The 12,511-nt window shown below is 47.7% G+C and overlaps 1 protein-coding gene across 1 annotated transcript; it reads left to right on the top strand.

The window, feature by feature from the left end:
- The first annotated feature begins 18 nt into the window (after positions 1-18).
- Positions 19-10,238, top strand: LOC117126083. Its single transcript, XM_033273472.1, has 3 exons — positions 19-64; positions 9,322-9,655; positions 9,851-10,238. Exons 1-3 carry the CDS (start codon positions 19-21, stop codon positions 10,236-10,238), a joined length of 768 nt encoding a protein of 255 aa, XP_033129363.1.
- The last annotated feature ends 2,273 nt before the right edge of the window (positions 10,239-12,511 follow it).

Here is a 12,511-nt window from a genome sequence, read left to right on the forward strand (position 1 = left end):
CTGCACCAGCGTAGGTAGATGGAGTTTGTGGCAGACTACGACATACGGATTCGCTACCATCCTGGTAAAGCGAATGTTGTTGCGGACGCCTTAAGTCGAAGAAAGTTTGACATAGATTTAGAGAAAGAAGTGGAGCTGTTGAACCAGGAGTTGAAACAAGTGAAGTTGGTCATTGTTGGGGTCAAAAACGGTTACGACAAAGTTAACATTCAAAACGTCCGAGGAAGAAAATGAAAATTTTCTCCGATAAATACTTTTTCGAAATAAATTCTTTCTTACGAAAAGCTTTGCGGAGGAAAAACGAGACGTCCGACGAGAACTCGAAAAAATGTCGTTACGCAGCGACTAAACGCGCCACGCTCGGTCGCTACGTAGCGACCAAGCTCGAGGCAAGCCCAGTCGCTACGTAGTGACCGAGCGTCCATCCCGCTTGGTCGCTACGTAGCGACTGAGCGTCAATCCCGCTCGGCCGCTACGTAGCGACCGAGCATTCATCCCGCTCGGTTGCTACGTAGCGACCAAACGTTCGTCCCGCTCGGTCGCTACGTAGCGATCGAGCTCAAGCCAAAGCTCGGTCGCTACGTAGCGACCAAGCGTTCGTCCCGCTCGGTCGCTACGTAGCGACCGGGCTCGAGCCAAAACTCGTTCGCTACGTATTGACCGAGCGTTCGTCCCGCTCGGTCGCTACGTAGCGACCAAGCTCTTCCGAAACGACGATACGACGTCAGTCCATGCATTCTCGTCTATCATTCGATGCTATCTCCCGAAGACCGTAGCAAACTCGGTTCATGTTTTCCGCTATTCTAAATCATCGATCAAACTTTGCGGATTAAAACCGCGGAAAGTTTGTTCTTTATCGAAAGAAGTCACAGTAAACGCTTCGAGTCGGAAGACGGCCCAAAGGGACCTAAAACACGACTCGTGGCCAATCCTACGATTTCTTAACCAAAAGCCCGTAAACCATAGCACGGTTTACGCTTGGCGCGCAAGGAAGGATAAATGTCAAGTTTCCGCGGATAAATACGGAATTTTGAGGATAAACACGAAGATCGGAAAAAATGGAATATCTCCATTTTATGCTATGACGGCTTAAGGGCAGAAGAGTAAAAGCGTAAACCGACCTTGGAGCGAGTATATAAGGAGTCCTAGGCGAGAGGCATGGGAGAGAGACTTTTCAGAGCAAACTTAGCACTTAGAGCAATTTAGGCATATTTCCGTTTTTGTTATTCGAGCTGCGACTCAATTAGGTTATTGCCGTCTTAGGGTTTTAGAACTAGGAATCTCGCCGACAGCTCTCGAAGCCCAGGCACTTACCTTGTTGTAACGCTCAAACGCGGATTCGGAATAAGATCTACTTTCCTCTCTTTTCGATTTCTTATACTTTATCATTGTTATTCTCGTGTTCTGATTGTTTGACGTGTGGTATTAGCAGATATCCGGGACCTCTGGGAAATTAGAGTTTTCCTAGTTTCCTTATTTAAACGGAAATCGATAGTGCGAATTTCGGTTCCCACAGTTTGGCGCAAGAAAGGGGGGGGGGGGTTACAGATCAATCTAACCCGCAAAAGCCACTCAACGATCAGGAACGATATGCAAGACTCGACGTCCGGGAACGATCTCCTTGTTGTCGAGCTGACGATTCGCGATATCGACGTCGCTAGGGTGCTAATCGACACCGGAAGTTTGGCCGATATCATCTTCAAAGATACTCTCGAAAAAATGGGGATCAATCAATCCGAAGTGGCTAAATACCCTAGCCCACTGCTGGGACTTTCGGGGGAAACGACCATGGCCTACGGATCCATTAATCTCGCTGTCAAAGCCGGAACCGTGACGAGAGTCACAGAGTTTTTAGTCGTTGACCGTCCCGCATCTTACAACGTTATCATGGGAATGCCATGGTTGAACGCCATGTGTGCTATCCCATCAACCTACCATCTTTGCCTCAAGTTCCCGACCCCTAACGGAGTCGAGGTAATATGGGGAAATCCGAGAGTATCACAGGTGTGTTTCGCCGCATAACTAAAACGAAAAAGACCGGTCCTCGAGATCACTCCTAGAAAAGTGGAGAAAAAGATCTCCAACGAAGATACGCGAAGTCAGGATTCAGCGGAACTCTTCTGGCAATCTCGTAACATCGCGGCCCTGGATGAAAAACGCGAGCCAACTTGTGAACCCGTGGTAACAATCTGTCTCGACGAAGCATTTCCGGAACGCTGCGTCGAGATCGGAGCCAATCTCCGCGAGCCTTTGAGGACAGAACTCGTAACCTGTCTTCAAAAGAATCTCAATACTTATGCCAGGGATCGACATTAACATAACGTGTCACGAGCTGAATATCGATCCAACGTTCAAACCCGTCAAACAAAAAAGGCGGAAGCTAGGACCCAAACGTGCTTCCGCAGTAAACAACGAGGTCGAAAAATTGCTTAAAGTCGGGTCGATAACAGAAGTAAGATACCCAGACTGGCTTGCCAACCCTGTAGTAGTCAAAAAGAAAAACGGGAAATGGCGAGTTTGCGTGGATTTTACCGACTTAAACAAAGCATGTCCGAAGGATAGTTTCCCTCTACCACATATCGATCGATTGGTAGAAGCAACATCGGGCAACGAGCTCTTATCCTTCATGGACGCCTTCTCAGGTTATAATCAAATTAGGATGAACCCCGATGATCGCGAGAAGACTGCGTTCATTACCGATCGCGGAACCTATTGCAATAAGGTAATGCCCTTCGGCCTCAAGAACGCTGGTGCAACTTACCAATGACTCGTGAACCAAATGTTCTCCAAACAACTCGGAAAAACGATGGAGGTTTATATCGACGACATGCTTGTCAAATCCCTCCAAGCAAAGGATCACGTGTCACATCTCGAGGAATGTTTCGCGCAGTTAAATTCCCATAACATGAAGCTCAACCCGACAAAATGCAGATTCGCTGTGGCATCAGGGGAATTCCTCGGCTACCTAGTCACATACCGCGGCATCGAAGCAAATCCAAAACAGATCAACGCATTGATCGAGATGGCTTCTCCAAAAAACAAGCGGGAAGTCCAAAGGCTGACCGGCAGGATCGCAGCGCTTAACTGATTTATTTCACGATCAACAGACAAGTGCCTGCCTTTCTACGATGTCTTGCGAGGAAATAAAAAATTCGAATGGTCGGAAGAATGCGAAAACGTCTTCCAACAGCTGAAGCGTTATTTAGCTACTCCTCCAGTCCTCGCAAAACCCGTGGAAGGGGAGCCTTTATTCTTATGCATCGCTGTGTCAGCAACGACCGTGGGTGGAGTCCTAATCAGGGAAGAACGCGGGGAGCAGAAACCTATTTTCTACATAAGCAAAACCTTGCTGGATGCCGAGTCTAGGTACCCGTTAATGGAAAAATTAGCATGCACGGTCGTAACATCGGCCCGTAAACTAAGACCATATTTCCAATCCCACACGATCGTCATCCTCACGACCTTTCCCCTACGGACAAGTCTGCATAGCCCGAGTCAGTCGGGCCGAGTGGCCAAGTGCGCAGTCGAATTGAGCGAATACGATATCGAGTACCGACCAAGGACAAGCGCAAAATCACAAGTGCTCGCAGAGTTCTTGGTCGAACTACCAACGGGGACCATAACCAACGAGGAACCAAATTCCACCTGGCTCCTCCACGTTGACGGATCCTCATCCAAGCAAGGATCGGGTATCTGAATCCGTCTCAGATCTCCAACGAGCGAGATCTTGGAGCAATCGTTCAGGCTGGAATTCCACGCCTCGAACAACAAGGCTGAATACGAAGCACTCATCGCAGGGCTACGTTTGGCTCACGGCTTAAAGATACGTAACCTCCACGCTTACTGCGACTCCCAGTTAGTGGCCAGTCAATTCAGCGGAGAGTATGAAGCCAGAGACGAACGGATGGACGCGTACCTCAAACTGGTCCAAAGTCTAGCTCAAGACTTCGACTGTTTTGCCCTTACGCGAGTCCCCCGTTCCGAGAACGTCCAGGCAGACGCCCTCGCGGCCCTAGCATCAAGTTCCAACCCGGCACTTAAAAGGGTAATTCCAGTCGAGTTCATCGAGCACCTGAGCATCGGACCACCAATCGTCGTCAACCTCATAGAAGGTCAAGATGACGGGGAAGAAGAAGTTACGATACAACCGCAATCAGAGCAATCTGATTACGGCTGCGATACCCCATGGATTCAGACAATTCGAGACTATATTATCGACGGGCAACTGCCCACCAAAAAATGGGCAGCCCGCAAAGTCCAAACACAGGCCGCGCGCTACGTAACAGTGGACGGTGAAATTTACAAATGGAAATTCTCCGGACCACTTATGACGTGTCTCGAAGGAGAAAAAGCAAGAAAAGTAATGGAGGAAGTACATTCCGGTTCCTGCGGCAACCATTCCGGTGGAAGATCGCTAGCTATGAAAATCAAACGCCATGGATACTACTGGCCAACGATGATCGGAGATTGCGAGAAGTTCACCCAAAAATGAGAAAAATGCCAAAGACATGCTCCAACCATCCGACAACCGGCCAAAGTTCTTTCCTCCATCACATCGCTTTACCCCTTTATGCGCTGGGCCATGGATATTGTCGGACCTCTTCATAATTAAAAGCAAAAGCGTTTCCTTCTAGTCCTCACCGATTTTTTCTCAAAATGGGTAGAGGCAGACTCATACGCAAGTATAAAAGATGTCCAAGTCAAAAGTTTCGTATGGAAAAACATCATCTGTAGGCATGGAGTTCCTTACGAAATCGTAACCGATAATGGGTCTCAGTTTATCTCCACCCGGTTCGAGGCATTCTGCGAAAAATGGAAGATACGACTCAACAAGTCAACTCTCAGATATCTGCAGTGCAACGGACAAGCTGAAACAATCAACAAAACCATTTTCGACGGACTGAAGAAACGCCTAGAGGCCAAAAAAGGCAGGTGGGCCGACGAATTCGAGGGTGTCCTCTGGTCTCACCGTACCACACCAAGGCGAGCAACGGGAAAAACTCCTTTCGCTCTAGTGTACGGCACGGAATGCATGATTTCCACGGAAGTAGAGTTCCCCAGTGTTCGAAGAAGGTTACTACCCGAACGGGAGGAACTCAATGATGCCATGCTCTTGGATGACCTCGATCTCATTAACGAGCGCCAAGATCAAGCGCTCATCCGAATCCAAAATTACCAACACGCTGCTGCAAAATACTATAATTCCAATGTACGGAATCGTAGGTTTAATCAAGGAGATCTGGTCCTTTGCAAAGTCTTCCAAAACACCGCCGAACAAAACGCGGGAAAACTTGGAGAAAACTGGGAAGGACCCTATAAAATCGAAAAGGTCGTCCGATTAGGCTCCTGCGAGATAGCCAACATGCAAGGCGTAAAAATTCCTAGGACCTGGAACGCGATGCATCTCAAAAAATACTATCACTAAACAAACCAAGTCGCAATCACCGAACTACGAGACGGCTTGATCTCCATAAAGAGTACGTAGGCAGTTTGTCAAAAGACAAATTCAGCTGTCCCTCCTCATTAAAAAAGGGGGGGGAGTGGATACGTATACTCGTATACTCTCAAATTCAAAAACATCTAACCACACCCCTGATGTTTCCAACTCATCTTAACCAAGCGAATTATTTACTCGCAAATCATTCAGCCGTTAGGAAGAAGCAACCTTTAGCATCGTGAGACATTGCAAGAGATGCCCCAAGAGTTATTTCTTCCGAACGACGAAAAACGGAACCTCCGTCAAAAAAACTTTCATGTACAAGTACACTTTAACACATATATTGCGCAAAAAACTCAAAACAGCGTCATCTGTCGCCAGGTCCGATGCTGATCATATCGAACTCGCAAACGTCCTAAACAGACATAGTCATCTCGCAAAGATAACTCTCGTACATCCGACACAAAGAAATCTAAAATTTTGGTCCAGCACTTCCGGTTGGCTTAAATATTGTCTCCGGAGAGATGCTCGATTCGTATCAAACCAGTCATGTAAGCCGAGAACCTATCGCGGACTTTAAATCGATACAAATCAGGTTAAAATCGCGACAGATAAATCGATAGCCGACTGGTCACCGCATAAATCTTAAAACCGAAAGTAAACCTAGGTCTTGCACTAAACCCAACGCACTGGTCTAACATCTCAAGGCATGATATCAAAAAGATACGAGATCCCAAAACCATGCCTCTATGTTTATATTCGACATCTTCAGGTATCCCGCGAATCCTAAATCTCGCGGAGCGAATCCTAAATCTCGCGGAGGAACTCTCGAAACAGATCTCGAATGAAACATTTCACAATCTAAGAAGGATATGAGACGACAACTCATCACCTTCCTTCCCCACTATACACTAACTCATAAAAAAGTACCACTTGATTATTTCATCATAAAAAGCCGCAGAACGGCAGGGATTCAAAGCCACACACGGCCAGTCCCGAAACATGAAATAAGGCCATTTAAGGCCAAAACATAAAAACATAAAAAACAAATCTCTCGCAAGAGATCTAACCCAAGTCATCCTCAGAACTCATGCCCCCTCTTCACATGTCGCCTCGTCCGAGCCTGGAGCAGCGTCACCTCCATTTTCTCCAACCATCGGGTCTTTCCCCTCTGGGTCTTCTGAACACGTCGGAAGGAAGCACACGGATTTCAGGTCAGCCAGGATGAGATCGAAATCTCAATCCACAGCCGCCATATCTCCCCTACAGCCGGACAGTCGGGCCTCTTCAGCCTCCAAGGTCGGGGGAGTCTCACTCCGGAACGACTGAACCACGGCTATCCCGCCCTCAATCGTCGCCAAAGCTAAGTCCCTGCTCCGGATACCCTCAAGGGAACCCAGAAAAGCAGAAATCTTCACCAAGCGAGCCTGAAACTCTGAGCGAAGAGCATCCGTGGTCTCTTGGATCCCGCGGCTTGCTAGTCCCGCGTCGCCCTCGATCTGACGCTGGAGCCGACGCACCTCCGAAGATTTGGCCTTCCTGGCCATCTTCTCCTTAAGCAAGGAACTCGCCGTCTTCCCGAGGTCCCTCTCGAGCTCCCCTATCGCGACCTCGAGCTTCGACACTTTCGCGGAATAAGAATCCTTGACAGCCGTCAGCATGGCCTCGGTTTCAGACCATATACCCTGAAGCTCCACCAACTCCCCAGCAAGACGACTGGTCTCAGAACCGCACTCGCTGATCATCCCATCGATCAACGACATGAACTGCGAGCAAAAAGAAAAAAAATTAAAACTAAGTCCGAGAGAGAATGTACATGAAACGATCGAGAAATCAAGTGAGCAACAAACCTTTCCGCGAAGTCCCGACGCTATGCTCGATACTCCTTGCTGCGAAGATTCCCCGTCACCACTCTTGGCAAGCTTCCTCTTCCGGCCCTTAGGCTGAGCAACCGGGACAGCCCTAGGAGCGCGCAATGCTAGAACGATTTCTTTCCTGACCGGAGGAGGAGGCATAGAGTCAGCGGCCCTCTCCTTATCCTCGACAAGGATCGGAGTCGTGGACGATCCGGCAGGTAGAGCTTGAGCGTCTGGAACGCCCGAGCCGGCAAGAATTCTTACGTCTGGCGGAACCTCGGTCCCATGACCCGGGGCAACAACCCGCGCAGAAGAAGACGGGAACTCGGAGCCAGCTTGAACCAGTTCCTTCTCGGCTTGGCGACGAACTAGTTTCTCTCGGAAGGAGAGATGACCAGCAACACAAGCCGGCGCTTCAGTCGGAGAAGTCGGAACCGGAGCCGGAGAAGTGGATTCGCCCATCTCGACGTCGGAATCTCTCTTGTCACCTTGGGAGGAAGACATGTTGAAAGCAATAGTTTTGGAGCTAGAGAGGTTTTAGAAGGTATGAAGAAGGGAAGGTGTAAAGAAAATGAATGACAAGAGCTCACTACTTATAGAGTTATGGGTTCGGAATTCATATCTTTAACACACATATTGTCTCGATGATTTTTCTTCCGCGGAGTTTAAAGTGTAAACTTCGTCCAATACGCTTAACCTTGCCAAAATCGTTAATCCGCCCGCTAGAGTCACGACTCTAACGAGCTGGGGGGCTAACTGTTGGGGTCAAAAACGGTTACGACGAAGTTAACATTCAAAACGTCCGAGGAAGAAAATGAGAATTTTCTCCGATAAATACTTTTTCGAAATAGATTCTTTCTTATGAAAAGCTTTGCGGAGGAAAAACGAGACGTCCGACGAGAACTCGAAAAAAGGTCGTTACGCAGCGACTAAACACGCCACGCTCGGTCGCTACGTAGCGACCAAGCTCGAGCCAAGCCCAGTTGCTACGTACCAACCGAGCGTCCGTCCCGCTCGGTCGCTACCTAGCGACCAAACGTCTGTCCCGCTCGGTCGCTACGTAGCGATCGAGCTCGAGCTAAAGCTCGGTAGCTACGTAGCGACCGAGCGTTTGTCCCGCTCGGTCGCTACGTAGCGACCGGGCTCGAGTCAAAGCTTGGTCGCTACGTAGTGACCGAGCGTTCGTCCCGCTCGGTCCCTACGTAGCGACCGAGCTCTTCCGAAACGACGATACGACGTCAGTCCATGCATTCTCGTCTATCCTTTGATGCTATCTCCCGAAGACCGTAGCAAACTCGGATCATGTTTTTCGCTATTCTAAATCATCGATCAAACTTTGCGGATTAAAACCGCGGAAAGTTCGTTCTTTATCGAAAGAAGTCGTAGTAAACGCTTCGAGTCGGAAGACGGCCCAAAGGGATCTAAAACACGACTCGAGGCCCATCTTACGATTTCTTAACCAAAAGCCCGTAAACCGTGCGACCGTAGCACGGTTTACGTTTTGCGCCCAAGGAAGGATAAATGTCAAGTTTCCGCGGATAAATACGATATTTTGAGGATAAACACGAAGATCGGAAAAAATGGAATATCTTCATTTTATGCTATGACGGCTTAAGGGCAGAAGAGTACAAGCGTAAAAGCGAGTATATAAGGAGTCCTGGGCGAGAGGCATGGGAGAGAGACTTTTCAGAGCAAACTTAGCACTTAGAGCAATTTAGGCATATTTCCGTTTTTGTTATTCGAGATGCGACTCAATTAGGTTATTGCCGTCTTAGGGTTTTAGAACTAGGAATCTCGCCGACAGCTCTCGTAGCCCAGGCACTTACCTTGTTGTAACGCTCAAACGCGGATTCGGAATAAGATACACTTTGCTCTCTTTTTGATTTCTTATACTTTATCATTGTTATTCTCGTGTTCTGATTGCTTGACGTGTGGTATTAGCAAATATCCGGGACCTCTGGGAAATTAGGGTTTTCCTAGTTTCCTTATTTAAACGGAAATCGACAGTGCGAATTTCGGTTCCCACAGTCATTTTGGAAGGGCAGACAAGCGAGCCATTGGGACTTCAAGCGGTGAATCAGGCCAGCTTAATTCAGAGAATTCGAGAGGAACAACTTAAGGATGAGAAGCTATTGAAGATCGCTGAGGAACTCAGAGGACAAGGCAGGCCAAATAATGCGGGATACTACTTGGCAGAGGATGGAACCTTGCTAATTAATGGGAGGATCACGGTTCCTAAAGGACAAGGGCTGAGAGATGAGATACTAAGGATTGCACATCATTCTTTACTTAGTATCCATCCTGGAAGTTCGAAGATGTACCAAGACGTGAGAAGATACTATCATTGGTCGGGCATGAAGAGGTCAGTAGCGCAATGGGTTGCTCAGTGTGCAACTTGTCAACAAGTCAAGGTCAAGCAGCATCAAGTACCAGGAGGATTGTTACAAAGTCTTCCGATACCTCAATGGAAATGAGACTCGATTTCAATGGATTTCATTACCGGATTACACACTGCTCCAGGTAGATAGAACAACTCGATATGGATGATTGTGGATAGGTTAACCAAGGTTACACACTTGTTGCCTATGCGGGACACTGATAAAGTTGAAGAGTTGGCCGAGCTGTACGTCGACCAAATCGTGAAGTTACATGGTGTACCCTCAGACATCGTCTCAGATCGCGACCCTAGGTTCACGGCATCATTTTGGGAAGCACTACAAGAAGGCTTGGGAACTAAACTGTTCAGAAGCACGGCGTTCCATCCAGAAACAAATGGCCAAACGGAGAAAACCATTCGAACCATCGAGGACATGCTTCGGATGTGTATTCTCGATTGGGCAGGAACTTGGGAGAAGCATTTACCGTTGGTCGAGTTCTCGTATAACAACAGTCATCATTCAAGCATAGGGGTGTCTCCTTATGAAGCGTTGTACGGAAGGCCATGAAAAACGCCTATTTGTTGGACGAAAGTGGGCGAAAGAACAATGTTTGGGTCACCTATTGTTCAGGAGACCATGATTAAGCTGGAGACGATTCAGGCCAACATGAAGAAGGCTCAGGACCGTCAAAAGAAGTACGCAGACCAGTCCAGAAGAGAGGTAACTTTCGAGATAGGAGATTGGGTCTATTTGAAGGTTACTGCACAGAAAGGGAAGGACATATTTGGAAAGGTCGGGAAACTTGCGGTCAGGTTCATTGGTCCGTACAAGATCATCGGGAAGGTTGGTGAGGTAGCTTACCGTTTGGATCTTCCAGCGGATATGTATCTACATCCTGTATTTCATGTTTCCATGCTTCGGAAACATATATGGGATCCAAGTGCTGTTGAACCCGAGAGAGTAGAGGAGTTGAGGACAAACCTTACATATCCGGAAGGACCAATCAGATTGGGAGAATGGCGTATCCGGAAGCTGAAGAATCATGAGATTGCTCAAGTGCAAGTGTTCTGGGGAAGACAAAACAGGATTCATGTTACTTGGGAGGATGAAGTGAGATTTTAAAACAACCCGGAGTTTTTCGAGATTACGTTGTGATGGAAGAAGGAGTCCCCTCAGACCCTTAGAATTCGAGGATGAATTCTGTTAAGGGGGGGGGGGGGGGTGGAGAATGTAGAAACCCTTAAAAAAAAGAGATTGGTCGAGTATCTTTTGGGTGGTCGAGTCGCGGACGATCAGATTGTTTTGTCTAAACCATGAGTCAAGTATGCCACTAGACAATGATCAGAAAATGTAGTAGATTGATTCAAATGACGTTTGAGGCAAGACACTTCTGGAAGCACAACAGGAAGACCGAAAATTGGGCAAAAAACCCTAAATTTCGGTATTACGAAATTTTTCGAAGAAGCCGGAAGCTCGGGAAATATTTTTCCTCAAGATCAGAGTCCAAGTGGGGTTTATTAAAAATACTCAGGCCATCAGAACGGGCGTAGAAAAATATTAGGGATTGATCGCTGGACAAAAATTCACCGGAAGGCTGAAATCGGCCGAATTGACCGAGAAGCTCGAGAGGGCTTGATGTGTGTGTTCAGGACGTGGTGGCAAGCTCCTGGCAGTGTGTGTGTGTGTGTGTGTGTGTGTGTGTGTGTGTGTGTGTCAAGGGAAGAAGGAGGTGCTGCAGTACATGCAACCTGTACATGCAAGTAGACATGTGGAGCACGAGGTGGATCGGCCAAGCACGAGGTGTTGTGATGCATGCGACCGGGCCATGCGGCCAGACATGTGGAGGACATGGTGTCTCCTTGCATGGAGCCAGGCCATGCATTCAGACAGGTAGAGGGAATGGTTTCATCCTGCATGAGACTGAGAAATGCAGCCAGCCATGTAGAGCACAAGGTGTCGCCGCACATGCGTCCGGAGTCATGCGAAGCGACACACGGGCTGCCACACGGCTTGTTCCTGATTGGTTGCTCTTTCCTATAAATAGCCCACGACCCCCTCTCATTTGAACACATTCAGAACACTTTAAACTCAGTTCAAAGCGTGAGAGAGATAGCAAAGAAAGAAAGATCGAGTGTTGATAGTTTTCGAGCGATTTAGGCAGTTTTCAAGAATAGTTACTCTGCCGATTTTGAGTCAGCACCTGGAGAACGTTCTGTTCAACTGAAGAGAGATCAGTTCTAGTGGAGATCAGTTCAAGACCAGGCTTGACGTGGGTCTACTTGAGAATGTCAGGAATGGTTCGGATCGCAGAAGTCAAGTTTGGGGTCAAGGCCACGGTCAACCAAAAACTGTGAGTTATGATCAATTGATTGCTGAGTTGTTTTCATGCAGGTTCCCGTTACTTGGAAGTTGGATCATGGCAAGAGGCCAGGTCTAACTGATTAACGGTTTGATTAGTTAATAGTTGAGATTATGTTGATTGAGTTGATAGCATGCTTGTTATTGCTTGAGAACCGTAGTAGCATGTTAATGGTTAGGTTGATTGGTTAGTTAGCGAATACTGAATACTTAGATGATATCGCTAAGTTGTGGATAGTTAGGTATTCTGGAATTAGTCTTTATGCTAGGTTCTGGAATATGGTTGATTGTGTTGTGATTATTACTTCAAACCTTTGTTATATTACCGGGTTTAGTATTGGTTATATTTTGGCCGTCAGCATTTGTGTAACCCACAATGCTAGGCATATTTGGGGTGAGTTAGTGTTCCTTCAGACCTCGTACCCAGCGGGTTCAAGGAAACCCCTTATTCGCTGGATGGGGAAGACTCAGACGAACGGGGT

This window comes from Brassica rapa, chromosome A06 (assembly GCF_000309985.2).
Source record: "Brassica rapa cultivar Chiifu-401-42 chromosome A06, CAAS_Brap_v3.01, whole genome shotgun sequence".
NCBI classification, from domain to species: Eukaryota; Viridiplantae; Streptophyta; class Magnoliopsida; order Brassicales; family Brassicaceae; genus Brassica; species Brassica rapa.

Coding starts and splice junctions, on each gene's coding strand:
- LOC117126083 (XM_033273472.1), top strand. CDS start 19: ATGGAGTTTGTGGCAGACTACGACATACGGATTCGCTACCATCCTG. Junction 65..9,321: donor ACGGATTCGCTACCATCCTG/GTAAAGCGAATG, acceptor CGGTTCCCACAG/TCATTTTGGAAGGGCAGACA. Junction 9,656..9,850: donor CATTGGTCGGGCATGAAGAG/GTCAGTAGCGCA, acceptor GATTGTGGATAG/GTTAACCAAGGTTACACACT.